This window comes from Amblyomma maculatum, chromosome 7 (genome assembly GCF_055883805.1).
Source record: "Amblyomma maculatum isolate TAMU_Amacu chromosome 7, ASM5588380v1, whole genome shotgun sequence".
Lineage (NCBI taxonomy): Eukaryota > Metazoa > Arthropoda > Arachnida > Ixodida > Ixodidae > Amblyomma > Amblyomma maculatum.
In genome coordinates this window covers 137,125,375-137,144,380 of record NC_139350.1, presented here as the reverse complement: position 1 = coordinate 137,144,380, position 19,006 = coordinate 137,125,375, and the positions used below count along the sequence as shown (strand labels likewise).

General features: G+C 46.3%; 1 protein-coding gene across 1 annotated transcript; it reads right to left on the bottom strand.

Moving 5' to 3' along the window:
* Nucleotides 1-14,277: 14,277 nt before the first annotated feature.
* Nucleotides 14,278-18,719, bottom strand: LOC146184834 (innexin shaking-B-like). The gene has a single exon (XM_084609499.1). It carries the CDS (start codon nt 17,837-17,839, stop codon nt 16,736-16,738), a length of 1,104 nt encoding a protein of 367 aa, XP_084465625.1. The 5' UTR covers nt 17,840-18,719; the 3' UTR covers nt 14,278-16,735.
* Between the last annotated feature and the right edge of the window lie 287 nt (nt 18,720-19,006).

The window sequence follows — 19,006 nt, the reverse complement described above, 5'->3', positions numbered from 1 at the left end:
GACGAAACACATGCTTGAAAAAGCAAGCTAAAGATTCGAACAGGCAGGACAAGTCGAGGCCATTAACAAGCAATTTCGCCTGATTGTAGAAGTGGACGGAGGGGTGGGGTGGGGGAACATACTGATGGCTGTTTGGGTTTCTTGTGGGAAATATATTGAGAACCTTTGCTTTCGGGCACCTATTTATGCGATTTAAGCGCGTTCAAAGCATGGCAAGAATTTCCTTTTGATATTTGCGGTGAGCACACAACAAGTAATTAAAATTGGCATAGGAAACAAAAAGGATGGGCTCTTAAATATTTGTGAGGCAACTTTGGTATGTTGCGAGATACTTTTGTGAATATATTGATAGGAATGGTGTAAGCGTCCGATGAGCAGCAAAATTTTAAGGTTCTGCCTCTGACATTCCTCCTGCGTTGATAAAAAATTAGAAAGGCTGCATTTGAAAAGCAATAGGAGACGTTTTTGAAAAGAGCAAAAAAAAAAAAAAATTCTAGAGGCTTGCCTAGAGAAGAACTGCAACTACCCTGGTTGCTATCGTGAAACTGCAAAATGTGTCAAAAAAAAAAAAATGCGCTTGAAAACTCGTTCCCAGACAACTTCCAACATTCATGGGTGTGCTTTTGTAGCCATATCCAGAAAAGAAGAACATGCATTGGAGTAGGCGCTTATTAACTGAAATAATGACACTTCGGCTAAAAGTAAAATTTATATACTGCGCCTTGAACGATATGCAAGAGCTAGCAAATTAAATGTCATTAAAAGTGTAATCATCATAGTGTTGTGGAATGACCAATCAGTAGCCCTCGTTAATATCGAGTACTTGGACTAAATATCCCTTCTGCGCGAGCCATACTTTTTTTCGTGCCACCTTTTCATCTTGCTTTTATGAAGAGACTGGGCGGGCAACTAACAACGCGAAAACCTTACTACCTGTAAGAGTTTATGCATATTTCTTTCCCGGATATGAACGGTATCGCCTTTAGTAAAATCTTGAAAACCCTAATTAAATCTCTTCTTTCGTGTGCTTTGGTACACAAAAGGCATTGAACCGCATATATTCTTTACGGTGAAGGAGAGGGGCAGTAGGGGGAATGTTCCATATTTTGTTTCTTCGGCCAACACGTATATACCTCGACAAATAAGGTAGAAGAGGTGGCAGCATCAGTACGCTCATCAACGGTCCGCATGCGCTCCGTAGGTTTGAATATACCTGCTTTATCTGATCTCAGTCGAGCAAGATAAGCACAGAAACTCCCCAGTCTGCCCTTCCTCGATCCTATAGACGCCTTTTAGCCATACTGTATAATCACGTGATTCAACGTTCCAAGGCAGAAAGCTTGCTTGTTCTTTCGGCGTTACGGGGGCGCGCAGCAGTAAGTGGACAGTATAAAAGTCTCACTCTAAGTTCATTCCACATTTATTCCTTCGGCATTCCCTCATTAGTTCAAGTAATTCTACCTTCCTTGCAAATCTATGGAACTGCTTCTCAATACAGCCGAGGTTAAGAATTTAAAATAGTGATTTTATTATACCTGGCCAGCAATAGGCATAAAGAAAATGACGTCCTTTAAATAGGGCCCTGTTATATTAAGGAGCAGTTTTGGAGCCTCATCAATGTGGAGCCAGTCGCAAGACAGCGATCAGCAGCAGCACAAGAGGAGCAGCTCAGAAAAGAAGCTCCTGTGGCTTCGGCACTAAATCAGAAATCAAATGATAGCTCGTTGACTTTTCCGTCGAGAGTTAGATGAGCTCAAGCTCGCGGTTAGACGAGCTGCGAAGGCTTCAAACTGCACCGCAGTATTTTTGTTTTCTTTTACATAATGGCAGACTGGGGCAGCATTCTGCGAGATTTGTTGGGAATTTCCATTCCTTCTGCTTCTATTCGCTTTTTTTTTTACATTGATCAAGTGCCCACCGTCGACAAAACGTAACCAGTATGTGAGGCTAGTTTATTGCTATCAGCGTTGGCATCACGGTTGGCCGCTAACAATCGCGAAATTCGGTAAAGAAAGGAATAGAACAGCTTGTGGAACACATATTTTTCTGCCAGAATTTTTCACAGTTTCAACGTTGAGTGACATAAAATTGAAACAATCGAAAACCGACTTTCATTGCATTGTTGACATTTGTTATTGTAATTTTTTTCAGACACGGCCTGCTTCATGCCTGACATCAGGCCTTTAATTGTTGCGACATCAGGCCACTTGTTCGCTTAAAACCTAAAAAACGACGCAGTGGGTGACAAATGCTAGGGTGCGGGCTGTTATGTCGATTTGATATCGAATGTTATGCTGTGGAATCGTCAGACTTGGGCGGCGGACACTTTGTTCTGAGGCATGATGTCAGACAAGACTTGAGAACCGCGGCAAAAACTACGTCGTTTCTGTGTTCTACATTATTGAAATAAAAGTGCAAGAAACAATTGATAATAAACTGAGCAAAATTAGAATGCGGTTACGTTGAAAGCAAGAAAATTATGGTAATCCTTGTACCGTGAAAAGGGAATAAATCTTTCACTAACCCATGCCTATCCATAACTCAAGAGCAAAGTTCAAGAGCACTAAGCTGCCTGCTTATATAACCGTATACATTCTTATACTCGGGCTCAGCTGTGGGCGTGGGTAACTTTCTCAGCGAGATGGTTAAATTTTCGCCTTGCAGCGTGACATCGCGATCTCTGGCAACAGGAAGTTTCACGTTACTTTGAGTAATATACTGAGACATGCTCTCTGTGAAATGCCTATCTGCGCGAATATACGGTAAATCAACTGCCGTAAGTACAGCTTGTATACCACGAAATACAAATCCCGGAAGAAACGTTTCACGTCAAATACATTGAATTCGCGTGGACATCGCCTTAAAATGAAGTTATAAGAAAAACAAATGTTCGAAATTTTGGTTGGCGCCGACAATGGCAAGGAACGATCAAATTAGAAAATCGCTCCTAATTCCACAACAGGTGAGACGCTCCATGAAGAATATTTCAAATGCAGTGACAGAAGCAAAGGACGAATAGTCGCTTACAACGAAGGAATGCAAAAATAGAAAACAAATAAAAGGGTACTAGTAGTGCCTCGTGCAACGGGGTTGTCGCTCTCAGTAGAACGAAGTCATTCGTCGTAAATGTTGGGAAAAGCCGTTTTTTTTTTTTTTTTTGGCAGACCTGACTCGCAATGTAAACATACCGTGATTTGTCTCTGAGTGCGGTACCAGACAAGAAATTTGAACCGTGTGTATCTAGGGCGTACTTACTGTGATTTGATGATGTAGAGTGTAAATATAGGCTGCACGCAGTTTTATTCCTGTCTAAGAGTACATAAGCGGTCAAATGAAGTCTCCTTATTCGTCATATTGTATTCCATAAACCTCTGACTCTCAGTGCGCGTAGCCGTGGAATGGAGCATTTCTTGTTGTTTTTGTGGATATACTCAAGTGCGTGACAATGGCAGCTGATAAAGCAAGGTACTTGTGGATTAAATGCACTGAACGGGGAGGGGTATGTTTCATGCTTTTTCTTTCTTTACAGCAATGTTTGTTATAGCGTACACAGCTGCGGCAGTAATTTGGTGAGTTCAAAAAGTAAGCTTACAAAAAATTTTGACTCAGCCCCTTGGGAATGCCCCGGAAGTGTTCTGCCTGTCAGAGGTCATGGCTAATTATATTCTTTTTAAACTACAATCTAGTGCTAAGGCGACCGCCAGCAGATGACTAAAATTCTTTTTTTTTTTTTAAACAAGGCGTATATAGTCCACCCTAAGCACCATGAATAAGCACCTTAAGCGGTTAGACTGCACGACATTCAACATTTCAGATGGGAGGCACTACAGTACACAAGTCACGAACTGAAAGCGCATGGCTGTTTTTGTTTCTTATAGGAGCCCTTCTTCCGTAGGAGCTTTAATAGTAGCCACTGAAGGGCTGTGAATTGAGTGTGCGGGGTTGCTCATGCTTGTGTGTCATTGAGACATCATACAGATATTATCAGTATAAAATATGCGCATAACAGTGATAGAAGTTGCGTAAAAATCCACCTAAAACTGCTCAATAATTTCACATTGTGCTGTGATGCAGTACAGCATCACCGATTATAATGAAAACGACTCATTTTCAGTTAGTGTTTACATTCATAGGATAAAGCTTGCTCTAATTAAGCCGTACGTCTCTATGCTACCGCCTAAGGCTACCGCCGACTTCTCCAACAGTCAAAGCAAATGTGTGGGCACTGTTTCATTATTTGAACACTTCTTGAAACTCGCTGCTAAGTTTTGTGTTTGCCCACGACAGAGACACGGGACAGCCGGTGAATGCCGTTCGTTCAAACTAGTCACCTATTAACGCCGTAAAGCCCAGGCACTGAAATACTAACAAAATAGTGAACTTCCAAACAAATATCGATAATGTCCCCTTCATTATAGAGGTGAAAAAAAACAAACAATCTAGTGGACTGAAAATAAACGGGTATGGCAGTATTATTCAATTTCGCAAATTTTTTATGAAGCGCGGTGGAGGAGGGGGGGACAATAATACATCAGGTAAATACTTCGGGACTACAGCAAATTATTAACTGAATTCAAAGCTATTATATCGACTGGCAATGTAACATTACGCAGGAAATTTCGAGCTGTTTTTCCTTTAGGATTAGCTTTTGAGTAAGCTTACCCCGAAGGATGCCTCCTGCATCTATGGCGGCTGACATTTGAACTCGTTTTTTTTATAAACACGTCTGAAAAATTTGACTCTGATGAATCATGCTGGGAAAGACCTACGAGCAGAAATAAAAATTCTCGAATATGCTTAAGTTCTGACTCGACGGCGTTAACAGCTCCCGTTTACGGCCCCTACTTGCGAATTTTCGCTCGCATACACGCGCTCAGCTATTCGCTTAACCACGAGTTGGCAGTTCGCGCCAACTCGCTGCCATGCCTTCTCGTGACTTCACACAACCCGTCGACTAATCACTGCCGGCTACATCACCTGGCCAACAGCCAGAAGGACGCCCGAGATGTTTCGCTGCTCGTTACACCGGCACTGGGGACGAAGCCAACAACACCGTGAACGCTGACGCCGAAAATGCTAGTTTTGCTGGAGAGCCTCTTACGCTATCGCTTTAAATTTGTGTCCGTATTTTATACTTAAGAAGAATAAATCTCAGAAGACTGAGCACCTGGAAACGAGCTGGAAGCCAGGCACCATCTACGTCAACAGCTGCCCAATGCCAAAGACTGCCCCCTTCCGATACCTTGGATCCCACCTACATACCGATGGATCCGTAGACTGCGACGCCCGAATACGCATCAGCGGGGCGTGGCTGAGATGACGTGAAATGTCGGGAGTGCTTTGTGATCGTACCTTTCCCCGACTACTACGATCAAAGATTTACAAAACAGTTGTACGTCTAGTAGCGTTACACTCCACGGAATGCTGGCCCTCCACCGTGGCCGTCGAGAACAAGCTGCAGGCTGCGGAAATGAAAATGCTCCGCTGGATGGATGGTTCCACCTTGATGGATCGGCAACGCAACGAGAACATTCGACGTCAGTAAGGTGTTGCTCCGATCGTTGATAAAATTCGGGAAAGTCGTCTGCGCTGGTACGGACACTTCCGCCGCACGAGGGATGGAACCGTGGCAGCAGCTGCCTTCAAGTTTTTTAAGTTAGACGGAAGAGGCCCAATTGGCCGCCTAAAGATTCGCTGGCTGAATGCTGTGAAACGCGACCTGGTCGCCTTCGGACTAGCGGCCACAACACTGGATTATCAGAATCACCCACGATGGAGGAAGCTGATCAAGGCCGCCGACCCTAAACCGGGATAAGGCGTTGCTGATGATGATGATTTTATACTCTACGTCGTAAGTAAGAGTAAGCAGAGTTTACGGGATAAACCCTGTATCAACATGAGTGACAGGACGCGGCAGAGCTGTCGGTCCCGCAAGTGCAAGTCGGGTTCGAAGAGATCAAATAAATACGCAAGAGCGAGCCGACAATAATGTGAAATATTTTTAGGTTTGTTGAACTTTTCTTATTCTACCAGAAGCTATTTTATGGCCCGTTAAGATGGGCCCATATTCATAGCAAATAAATGGTGAGTTGGAGCCTGCCGTATGGACATACTGCAGTAGGGGCCGAAAACTTCCCTACACAGCGAGGTGCACTATTTAACGCGGCAGTTCGAAAAACAAGTCAATGATATTCTAAATCATTAGAACGCGGGGACCGAGTGCGGACAGCTTGTTTACAGTGTGGTTCCCATTGACAACCGCCATGATTTTAAAAAAACATCTGTAAGCGCTTATTCATTTTTTTTTTTTGAGAGCCGTAAGGTAATTCAGTTTAGAAGTTTCCAGCACTGACAAAACGTGCGATGTTACGTTGATATTGTGTTGGAAGACACAAACCGTATTTCATTTGATAAGAGAGTAAATACCCATTAGCAACCCACCGAATCGAAGCCACAAGCGCGTAATTTGCTTTTAATTCTTTCTATACTTTAGGAAATGTCTAACCACATTGCTCGTGCAGTATTTACTAAACTGTTAACGACTTCCGTCCATGACAAGCATCAAGACAAGTATAAGGCAAGTAGCAAGCCTCGATTTGTACAGTGTACAGAGAAATGTGTCTAAAGCTTCATAAGTATCAAGGAAAAGACCTGGGCATATGTCACGTCATGGGAAGGAAAGCGTGGCAGGGGGCGGCAGAAAGTTAGGTGGGTGGATGAGGTTAAGAAGTTCGCAGGGGTCAAGTGGATGCAGCTAGCACAGAACCGGGTTAAGTGGAGAAATATGGGAGAGGCCTTCGCCCTGCGGTGGGTATAGTCCGGCTGATGATGATGATGATGATGATGGTGGTGGTGATGATGATGATATGTCACGTAAACGAGTAACTATATCCGAACTTTCTTTTGACATCGAGGGAGGATCCGTCAACTTCCCGAATCACTTTGTTTTTGAGAAGTCTGGGCAGTTGACCAGTTTCACTCGTTGAAACATGAGTGAAGTCTTTGTGGACTGGTACTGAACTATCTAAACCATCACGAAAAATGCGTACCCTTTTTAGGCTGCCCCGAGAAGCAGAGAGGGACAAAAGTTTGCCCTTCGAGGCTTCTTTATATGCGTGCGCATATACGCATACATGGCCAGTATTTATGCGTTTTCCCATTATTGCTCACAAAAGGCACGAATAGCGTATTTCCGCAAAGTTGTTTCAACAAAAGTGCTTGAAAATGCCCCCGAAGGGACATGATTCGCTTTCAGTTTGGTTGAACACTGTGAACACTGTAAATCGTCATCAAGGATTTATTCTCCGGTTGCATTAAATTTTCATTACACTTCTCAATTGTAAGGGCAAATGTTTGGCCCCGACTTTCCAGGAAAAAGCGGGCCTTTGTGTTCCGGCTTTTCTATAACCCCTGTTTGCGCTTACAGCATGAATCCAAAGAGAGGTTTGATTTGTTCGTCGAAAAAAACATGATTTTCATGCACCTTCTCTAGCTCTGGTGTTCAGTGAATTGTACATTTCAAAGATCCAGTGGGCTTTTATTTCTGCCTTGTGAGATTAATCGAGAGCAGCGATTCGGTTTGGTTTGGTGCAGTTTCTGGAGTTTAACGTCCCAAAGCGACTCAGTCTGCGAGAGACACAGTATTTGAAGGGCTCCGGAAATGTTGACAACCTGGGGTTCTTTAACGTGCACCGACATCGCACAGCACACGGGCGCCTTGCTTTTCGCCTCCGAGTAAACACGACCGCTTCTGCCGGGATAGAACCCGCCTCCTCCGGATAAGCAGTCGAGCGGGGTTACCATCCCTGGTTTCTGTAGGATGGGAATGCCGGCATTCCGAATACCGGGTGAGGCTGCACGGCTCCGAAATACCAGAAAAACTGCGGTTTCCGGTCACGAGAATTTTGGGCATTAACAAAGTGCTATTCAAATATAAAACAGACTGTGACGCAGAACAGCGAGCGGACAAACGTAAATATGTTACAGAAATTTAGTGCGTGCAAAATCGTTGATTGCGAAAAGGTTTTAGCCAGTTGCGTCGAATAATCGTATCAACATCTGTTACTTTCTCCGCAACTAAGTCTAATAATAAAGAAAGGCCCCCAGAGCAGCTGGTTAGGACAATCAAAGTTACCGCACTGTCTTATATATTTGTGGGCCTTGACGGACGTTATGAAGGCCTGCAAAGACCTTCACGTGCCTATAAATTGACTTCCTGGACTATAGTACACCCATAGTAGCCGAGCCAACCGGTAACGAACATATGCAACATCAACAATCGTAACTCCTCTAAAGAAGAAATGTCACCGTGAACCGGGTGCCATTGCCACACCGAAAGGCATGTGAGAAAGAGCTCGGACATGTTTTAAAGTTCCGCAACATGAATACGGCTAATATGCGCGCCTCAGTTCAAGCGCACACTTTGGCGTTTTGCTTCTGAGGATGGGAATGTGATTCTGCTCCGGATAAATGAACAGCTGTATTTAGATTTTCTCCCCATCTTGTCGGATTTAGCAGTTCGAGTTTAAGTGCTTTTGTGGGCGATTTTCTTATTACTTTCTTTAAACCGACTTTTATTCTGTTTCTTTTCGCTGTGCTTGTCTCCAAGCGCACGTATAAATGCTCTTCGTATATCATCCGACTTGAAAGCGGCGCTTGGGTGCGTCGTCTTCTGCGTTTTCGAAAAGCACATTTTTGTATCACAAACAACGTTTAGCGTCAATGGCCACATTGAGTGAATGTAATTATTCTAACTTTCAGTCTCTTCGTTAACGTTCAAGTTGTTACTCCTTTTGCTATGAACAGTTAAATAGCCTGCGAAAATATCTGCTACTGGAAACTCAATAACAAGTTCCCTCCTGCGCACGCTTGCTATACGTTTAGCATTTGAAAAGTCCTCCACCAATGCTGAAGAACGATGTCATCAGGCCTCCGTCGCGAGTCGATAGAAGTGACTTGAAACGTTTTCATTACTCGTGGGAAAATATAATCAACTGATTCCATTTACGCTAAGCAAACAGCACGAAAGAAATCGTAACATTGCTTGAAGTTGTGCTGGTCATCTGTACCACAAGTTGCACTGCACTGAAAATGCAGTAGGCCAAGACCTAGCCCGACGCTGCCTTCATCTTTCGTCTCAGCATCCTTTAATTACGTGCGCGAACACTAAATGAAGGCATAACGTATGATTATATGGGTTTTCGAAAATAAAACACAAAACAGACAGGAAATGCTTAGTTTGTCATTCGAACAACGCGTCCCGTGCTCGTTACGACGGCACGGGACTCAATATTAACGTGAAATATCTAGTCGACAGAAACAGGTTGTACACTGAGGATAAATTTAACTGCGCGAAAATTATTCCGTTTTTGTGTACGTATTTGTTTTTGCCGGTCCCAATAGTATTGCTTTATCTGGCATGTCGGTAATGATCCTTTGAAGAAATTTCACTTCCAAGTCGAAAATACGCCTCTTATAACAACCATTCTTCCTTCCAGTTCTCTTATTTTTTAAATGTAATTGGTACCCCCTTCTGATCAAGTTATCAAAGTGCCAAAAGCGCTGGCTGCGAAGCTGCCCTTCCATGCACCGAGTGAAGGCGACAGTCCTTCCTGTGGGAGCGCATTCCGCCGAGCACTCGTGAGAGCGGCCGCGCAGCTGGGCGAAGTCCCTAAAGCAAAGCAGTCCGGCTCACTCCTCGGGGCCAGTCCTTGGCCGATCGCTGGCCGAGCGTCTCAACCCGCGGCTGCTGTTTGGGTTTGGATACACGCGCTGCCAAAATAACCTCGGCCCGCCGCGTGGAGAGCGCCGCTGCCGAGAGAGTGGCGGCCAGTCCGTGGGCTGGGCCGCTGCACTGTCTCGGACGGCGCGGTGCCCGGGATAATGCATAAATGCAGTGTTCTCACGTGCAACACCAAGACTGACGTCGTATACAACCAGAAAAATATTCGCTGAAGTCGACGCCGCGTCCTCGAGTTTAGGTGCCGTAGGCCGCTGAACGGCTGCATGAAAAGCTATATGTCGCAAACTGTGATGCAGTCATTTTTTGCCCATCCTAGTTACTGTTTCCGATCTCTTTCTTCCACGTGGCCACTAAGATCCCATCCTTACACCTCACTTCTTGAAGATCGGCGCGCAGTGCTCGCTCGCATCTTTCCTGAGATGCCGTTAGGGGCCGCAGAGGCAATCCACTCGCAACGCGCCTGCGAATTGTGTTCGCGAGCGCTCGATGTTGCTAGCTAGCTCAGCCGACGCGCGCGGTGTGCACCGTGGAAGGTAAAATAAACACCGCTCGCACCTCGCCCATCATTTGAATGCGAAAGCGCTCCCGGTGGCTTTTGGAGCACCGCGTATATGGGCCTTATTTTTGGAATGATTCACGGGCAAAAAAAAATAAAAAGATTCTCTAGATGCGTACGAGAAGCCCTTGAAGTGACTTGGAAATAAAGAAACTCGCGTCCCTTCAAGTAAGTGCGTGGTAAATGGGACTCTCGCTGTGAAATTTACGCCATCTTTTGCAGGCATTACCATTATTAAGCCCACCACCGTCGGTAGTTTAATGAAATTGAAAACAAAAACAAAAACAGAAGTCCTTATGTAGAGCTATTCCTTCCCGCAGCGTTTACGCATATGCGAAGTCGTTGGAATGTAGTGTGAGTTTTTTCTAAATTAATTAGAAGTCTCTGTCCGGACCACTTTCAGACGTATTAGGCGGAAGACAATTTGAAGATATAATTTATGCGATCCGTTTCTTCGAATACCATTCCATAGTATTTGTTCGTGCATGCATGTAAGTACGCGGGTGTGGGCGCATATGCGGCATGTGTGATTACTTGCATGAAAATGTAGAGAAAAAAATACAGCAGATATTTCCATCCTGCCAGTCGAGGTTTCGGAAGATTGTTTTTTATATATACAGTGCATCATTTAGCAGACCCTCGAATCAAATAGGTTTAGAACTGTTTTCAATAATTAGAGCACGGCGGCAGAACATTACTTGGATTTCTCGCCCGAGCAGCTAACAGCAGAAGAATACTTATGAAGACCAGAGCGCCTCAACACTCTGTTTCATTTACGCTTGTTATCGCGCAATGTTCGAGTGCCATTTTCGTATCTGCCAGATATGCTGCACTGACACTTTCAATCGAGTATGAAATGAAGGTAAGCTATTTTTAAGCATTCATTCTGAATTATTGTTCGCCAGACGCCGGGTAGTCGAGACTTTTCCAAATTTTCGTCAGATTGAACAAGTGCCACGAAAGAACGCAAGCTACTACGCAGAAGAGATCTATTACCAGGCGATATCATCTGATCCCGCGAGCATTGTGTAAATTTGGCCAGTTCCCGACGCTGGTTACTATAAATCCGTCCGGGGTTTTAAATTCGAGGGCACATTTGCGACGCCAGCAGGACACTGAAGTCCTCTCAGAAGAAACATCATGGACACCTCTAGATTACAGCAGGATGGCTTACGCTCAGAGATGCGCACGACACAGGACGCTTTCGGGTCCTGTGTCTTTTCTTTTTACTGGCTTCGGATCGACCAACTGGCTCCCTGCTGTTTTCATTCCACGGGTAAAATGGGCACGCAATGCGCCATGCTACAAGCTTTTACTTCCACTGACACACGTGTGCAGGATAATTCAAAATTACTTCCCTTAAGAACTTCCTAAATATTATCACGGTTTGCTAAGTTTCCTGGCGCGTACTCTGCGTTAAATGTAGTGAACAGGCGGCCGCCGCACGCTAGATTGCGTGTAGACTCCACTGAAGTGATTATGCTTTCTGTTCGCAACTTGGATATGTTTTGTGCATTCATTTTACAGTGAGAGGTAGTAGGTGACTTTTTGAGCATCTAATATAATCATACGGTATTGAGCTGCCTTCAGCGGTCAAGATAACATGCTCTACCACTACTGTAGGAGCGAATTGGCCACATCGTTACAGCAGTAATCATGAATAGTGTAGCCCCGAGCTGAAATCCTCACTGACGACCTGCCACGCACTTTTAAACAGCAGAAATGGGCCAGCAATTCTGCGGTTTCAGTGAAGTGCGCGTGAAGTGAGATCGTCAAGTATTCATTTTGTACTACCTTCCTGATACCCCTAATACCTCATTGACTGTCCGGCTTGTGTAATGTGGCTTTAGCACTACTGCCCTTCTTTCTCACCCCCCCCCCCCCCCCCCCCCCCGCTTCTCCCTTTCATTTTCTTAAATCCTTTTCCCACCCACCACGCAGTTTGTAGGCGAAATGCAAATGCAATACTGCCAATAGAAATTTGTCGCATCAAAGGATTTTCAGGACATATATTTTAGTCATTTCTATCACGCCAACAGGATATAATTTTCTATTGGCGTTACAAAAGTTCCCCTCTCATTTCAACGAAGTCCGGCCATTTTTTCTTTCGCTCTTAAGCCAAAATTTGGCCGTCGTTGTGCGCCCGAAAAACTGTGTTTTGACAAAAATACTGTCGGTATTAATACATTGTATTTCCGTCACGCGGAATAAATAGCCGGCTACCTTCTATTTCCCATGACGCGCGGCATTTCAAAAGAGAAGAAAAAAAAAATGCGCGAAGAAATCGCACTCATCATTCGCTTAGTTACAAAGGCGGAAAAAGTTGCAGACTACGGTCAAGCACTTCGATGGCGCAGAATGAATTCGCCCTAAATCGCCCAATCTTCAACATCACTCAGGTGAGCTGGGCGAACACATTGCCTTCAGTGGTGCGAGCGAGATAACGAAGGCACACCAATCTAGACCTAATGTTTCCTCTAGTCCGCTGTGTTGATCTCTTAGTGCGCGGTCATCTCGCAGCATTTGATGTGGCGTCGCTTGATGAAATGTGGGACTCAGCAGCTCAGTCAGCTGATGCTACACACCGTCTAAGATAAGTTACAGGCAATATGAGTCCCTATTAAAAATGGCGCGCTCTGCAGTATTATATCGAAGGATGGCGTTTTGAGGCGTTCCCTCCTTTCTCGACAGTGGCCCAAAAGGAACATCTGCGGACATAGTTTAGAGGTCATGCAGTCTGAGCGCTTTTCCTGACCGCTAATGCGTTCCACGAAGAACTAAACAGGAATACTGTGTGTGTATCGCAAGGAGAAGTTGCTTGTTATTTATCCTTCTTGTTTGAATGTGGTTACCCCTCACCTGAACTACGTTCATCTGTAGTAAAGTGCAGGAGTGCATCGAAGAAAAAATGTGCTCACCAACGCAGATGTATGTGGGTCTGCAAACTGCACACATGTCTGCACGTGCCCAAAAGTGAAGGGTTTGCTACGTTTGAATGCTGCATTTGAATTCGACCCAAGAGTTTTTCTGGCTAGGCACAATATTCGTGGAGGCACCAGGAAGAAGTATTACACTTCTTGCGACACGTATATAGCTGATGTTTTTCTACCAGTTTCCGCAGTATTTTCTACAAAGCCCCCCTGTGATGAGAATCGCAAGACTGAAATACTGGGATGTCTTTAACAGCCTCCGATTAGGACGTAGAAAAAAGGTTTATTCCTAAACACAAAATCTCTCTACATTACCGCGTGTGACTTTTTCAGAACTATTATTTACTGCGCCCGCTGTCTGACATAAAATTGCAGCCTAGTTGCGATATGTAGAGTGCTGGATTCGCCTAAAGCAAGAATAGTTACCACGTGTAGCACACTCAGAAAACGAGGTTAGGTCTTTGTGTAATCCGCTGTGTGCATATTGCGAAAGAATGTTCTCGTGCGCAGTGTTCAAAATACACGGAAAAGAGATTGCACGGCATGATATGAACATATTGCAGTTTTAGCACATACCATTGCACTTATGTAGGCCTGCCACACCTGCTGAGTAGATTTAAGAGCGCCGGTATATTGTGCGGACTGCAGACCTCAAAACACATGCGAAAATGTACTCTACAGAATCGCGAGCAGGTAAGATTTTTCTTCACTTTGTTTGAGCCTTGAACCTTATTTTTTTTTTTGTTTACAGGCTATTTTGGAGAAGTAGCGTAAAAATTCAAAGGAGCTTACTTCCTCAGAACCACACATAATTGCATCCCCCTGCACCGCGCTTCAAACGAGTAGATATATACTGTTAGGATGGTAGAGGAGGGTATGTGAAGGCGCTGCCCATTCCTGAAAATACAGCAATAAGCGTGAAGGCTGTTTTCCACCATTCACCCCATTTACGGTGCCGCATGCTCTTGCGTCAATTCTGTTGCGGTAAGGATTGCGCGCCCCCTGTTCCCCACTTCACTCAATGGGCCATGCATGGCCACTCTGCGGTCTCCTTTTTCGTCTTCCAGGCAGCGAGTTATGGGCTGAGGGTGCCTAAATATGCGCCGTGAAATGTAAAAATGACAAAGAGTGACGACAACGCTGGCAATGCCCTAGCGAGAACTGTAGTGAAATAGAATAATTTATTTGCACTTTAGACTGTCATATAGGAAGTGGACAATTGCAGCACATTTGAGTAACCTTGTTTGGTCATACATGACAGAATGTGGCAGTGATATTTTAAATGTAACAGGAGGGAAAAAAAATGTTCTCTCTTCTTTGTTGAAGTGCAAAACTACGCACTTGTCTATTAGAGCAACCGACAAAGAACCTCAGCCTGGGAAAATTTACGCTTACATCGCAGGTATTCGGATACAAGTTCCTGCAGCAAGCAGATAACTGCATCATTTATGTTTGAGACGCCCCCAATAAATATGTTTCTCTTGAGCCGCTTACCCACGCTCTGCTTTCACGGGCCTTATATACCATCAACAGTTTCCACAACCACTTTGAAACTAACACTTCAGAAGCCTACGAGACAAAATTAAATGTGAGAAGTAATTAGACGCTAAAGCTTTTAGATTGGCTAATCTTCCAAACGAAATCCGAGCTTCCTAAAAAAATTATTCATTTCAGAAACGCAAGCTATCGTTGCGTCGTCGCAGCTCTTGCGATGGCTACTCTGCGCTTGATTTCACAAAGACAGCTATAGATCTTAGCTCTTACATTTTTAACACTTTCTTGAGTTTTCTGCGCAACGTGTTCCAAGTGCAGATTTGAATGCGAAAACAAGAACTGCGGTTCTCACCTGGTTACTACACTCTAACCTCATGCTTGCTGCAACAAGAGCTGGACTGCGTGTGAGAAGAGATGATGTGCCAATTAACTTTAGCTGTAGTTAATGCAGAGTTATATATACAAGTGCAAAGAGCGAAATTGAGCATTAGCTTTTTTTTTTTTTTTATCTGGGAACTGACCTCGGTCCGAAACCACGGCCCACACGAAAGCAGAGTTCTGATAAGCGTTGGGTTGTCGTGTTCGAGTAAGCACTGTCAATACACGGCGCCATTTTACGCCAGACATATTGTATTCCTTAGAACATGCGTGACGCTAGCTTCTACACAGCTATGTTGGGAGTTCCTGAGCAATGAGGAAAACTCACAGAATTGCACTTGATTATGAAGTTCAACATGCTGGACAAGTAGTTTATTCTTCGAGATAACAATGCCTATCTTTTGCATAATGCGACTGTCTAGGAAGACAACTTTCGATAACTCCAGCTAAGTTCTCAACGTACGTATGCTTCAATTACAGAACAATCGTACAGCGCTCAAAAATAAACACAAAAGCGCACAACTGCCAGCGGTAACGGAAGTACGTGTAACCGCTTTCGGCCTCCCTTCCATCATTGAGCGCGCGACTTTAGGTATAAAAGATTTCTCAGCGAGATGAACAACAAGAGTGAATATTTGTAGTCTTCGAGATCTATGAAGAGTTCAAAGATAACAAGATATGTGTCACACTTTCTTCTCGGTTTTGCCCGCAAACCGGAAAAGATTCGACGCTGCAAGCATAAAGGAGAAAAATCTAGCAAATTTAGTTGTCAAAACGTAATTACAGCAAGAAGCGTTCTTCTACTGTATTTACGTTTCAAGAACACACTGAACAAAACAAAACTCCGAACTGGTTGCACCAGCGATAACAAACAACAGCAACTTTATAGTCGTGAGTGAAGCAGGTATTGATTACTGCGCTGGACAGCAAAGCCTGCGGAACTTCCGTCCTAAAGCATCTGCCGAATCGTTTGTTAGCTGTTGAGCTGATGTCTCAGCTGCCTGCAGGCTGGCAGCTGTTCAAATTTTAACAATGACATGCTCTGTTGGTGCAGCCAGTCCAGATAAAGATGGCAGCCGTGTGTTGCTAAAATGCTGCCTAGCATAAAGTGCTAAGGGTATGCGATTCAAAACATGTTCGAGAGAACTTACAAGGAAAGGCATCAACCAAAGCCCGAGTGGGGTGTGAAACTTTAACAGTACAGGACGCTTTACGCCGGCGCGTTGATTTACTGCAGGCTTCCGCCACCACTAGTGCACAAGACTATACCTTTGGCTGCTTCGCCTGTTCTTGACTATGGGGGTGCGCCGGGCAGCAGGACTGGATATGTGGCGTCTTCCTGCGCGACCCGGACTAAAAGAGAGAAGAGCATGTAGTGAACAAAAGCAGATACGTCTCTGGGCAACACTTGGAGCACGCTGCGGCTCCTAACGTAAAACAGGCTACAGCGTTCCCCCTCGAGCCACAACTCGGGACACTCCAGCGGGCACTGAGCCAAGGGGGGCTAACACACTCCTCCGCGACACGTGTACCGTCACGGTAATCCAGCATGGCGGGTCAGACGTCTTGGTGCGGCGGAGGCACAGCGTGGAAAGGGGGTCGGCCAAGCGCGGGCGCCGGCCGGGACTCGCGTCGTCATGCAGACGACTCCTTGGGTTCGGTCGTCATCCGTTTCGCCATCTCGGCGATGACCTCCTTGAAGATGATGGAGTCCACGTTCTGGCCCAGCATGTAGATGAGGAACCAGTCTCCCAGCGACCCCCTGCGCACAACGGTGTGCAGGTGGTCCAGATGCACGATTCGAAAACGCAGGTTCAGCAGGTACACGCGCACCGGCGGGCAGGCAGTGATGATGACTCGAAAGAGCACCACCATCCCGGTGACAGCCGCAAGCAGTATGAACCAGAACCAGAGGAAGATGTAGATCTTCTCGTTTACGATGTTGAGTGGCAGGATGCAGATGGCGTCGTGGGTCTCGCGGTTCCCAGACTGGCCAAATTTGTAGAACTGGCACTTGGTGACTCGCGGAAACACTCGGACCATGGGGTCGACTCGTTGTTCATCGTCCTGGTCCAGGAAGCGGATCACGTCCAGCCCGTAGGTGAGGAACTCGCCGTCAAAGAAGCGGTCCATGAGGAACATCTGGCCCACCACGTTGACGAGCGCGAGCAGCTCGCAGAAGAAGTACCGCGCCACGTACCAGTCGTGCTGCTTCAGGCTGGAGACCAGGTAGTCGACCAGGAGTTTCTTCTTCTGCTTCTTCTCCGCTTCGCCACACATTCCCACATCTAGGTCCATCATCAGCGCCTGTATTTTACCACCCTCCCAGAACTTCCACAGCCACCGCGGAAGGTAGAACATTGTGGCTTGAAAGAACAACATGAAGCAGACCCACTGGTAGTACCGATGGTACTTATGGTTCTGGGGCGCCTTCAAGCTGTTACTAGGCAGGCCCGGTCCAACGCCAGGGTATATGACATTTTCCTTGTTCAGATCCATAAGCGTTGTGACACTGTAAGTTGCGTGAATCCAACAGTAGGTGTTGATGACACTTTGAGGAACATCAGTAGTTTTAGAACAGTCGATCGGATCTCCTACGAACTGCTTGGTAGTGACGACGATGCAAAACGCCAGTAGTATTATCACCGTTGCCGTGTAGTGTAAGCGAAAGACCTCGTTGTCGATATGAACGCGGCTGGTCTTGAGCAGCGACTTGAGGCTGCGGATAATATCCAGCATGGCGCCGATATCAGGTAGTGCCTGTCGGCTGTGCTCGTGTCAAGTTCGCGCGTTGCACGCACCCGGAAAGCTTCTGACGCAAAGGAAGCCAGTTCACAACAGTACTTCGCGGCGGAAGCGCGTTCAAAATGCTTGCTCTTCAATTAGGCAGTGATACTGCTTCAATAGAGTTGGGCCCTGTGGAGCTGTCAGCGCAGTCTTGTACCTGCTATTAGCAGGGCTGGTCCACGAACTTTATGACAACGTGGGGCAGTTACGGAAGGCTTGGGCAGTGAAATTTCACTGCAGTGCAGAAGTACAACAGTACCGTGTCGGAAGAAATACTTTTCGAGCCAGCCCACAAGGTGCGACTCTTGCTGAAGATATTTTGCGAAAGCTGAGAGTTCAAGACGACTCAACTTTTCCGTTCGAAGCCGTCGAGGCGAAACAAGTTTTCGCCAGATTCCAGGACGGTGTTTCTTGCCAAAGGCCTGTTCCGGGACCGCGGCAAGTCTGCGTTGAGATCTGCCTTTGGCTGGACGGCACCCTAGCTGGTGGCGAAGTCCGGCGGAGATGGGGCGGCGGAATGCCGTCTCCGGTCGTCAGGCGCACGTTTTCACGTGGACGCATACAACACCCAGTGCTGAGCCGGCGAGCAGGCCGCCGCTCTCGCGACGACTCGCGCGGCAAGCATGGCCTGGCTCGCCTAAATTTAGGGACCCCAGGCGCCGCCGCTTCTCGGCTCCCGCTCTCGGCCCGAGAGCCGACTTGGGAGCCGCGGGCCGTCCCGTGCAGAGACGAGCGCCGTTTCAGCCGCGCTGACTGGCCCGCCGGCGATGTCCGAGGCGCCCCCCGTTCTGTGGCGTGCGCCCGCGTCCACTCTCAATCAGCGCGCGCCGGGACGCACTTCTCCTGCGCGCGCGCTCAACTCTGGAGTTTTCGTGGGCCCCGTGCGCGGAAGGGAGGAGCATCGAGCGTGACGTGCGCATCACGTGGGCGCCAAGTGCGCCGACTGCGCTGCGGTGGTAGACGGCTGAATTTGACGATGCGGTCTTTTCGTGCGTTCTTCTTCTTCTTTTTCTTTTTTTCTTCCCGCCTCACCTGAGCTGATCGCTCTCGTCAGATCGCGCGACGACGGGGCGGACGCGACGTCTATTCTTATGAGCGAAAAAATTCCCTCATCGGCGG

Coding starts and splice junctions, on each gene's coding strand:
- LOC146184834 (XM_084609499.1), bottom strand. CDS start 17,839: ATGCTGGATATTATCCGCAGCCTCAAGTCGCTGCTCAAGACCAGCCGC.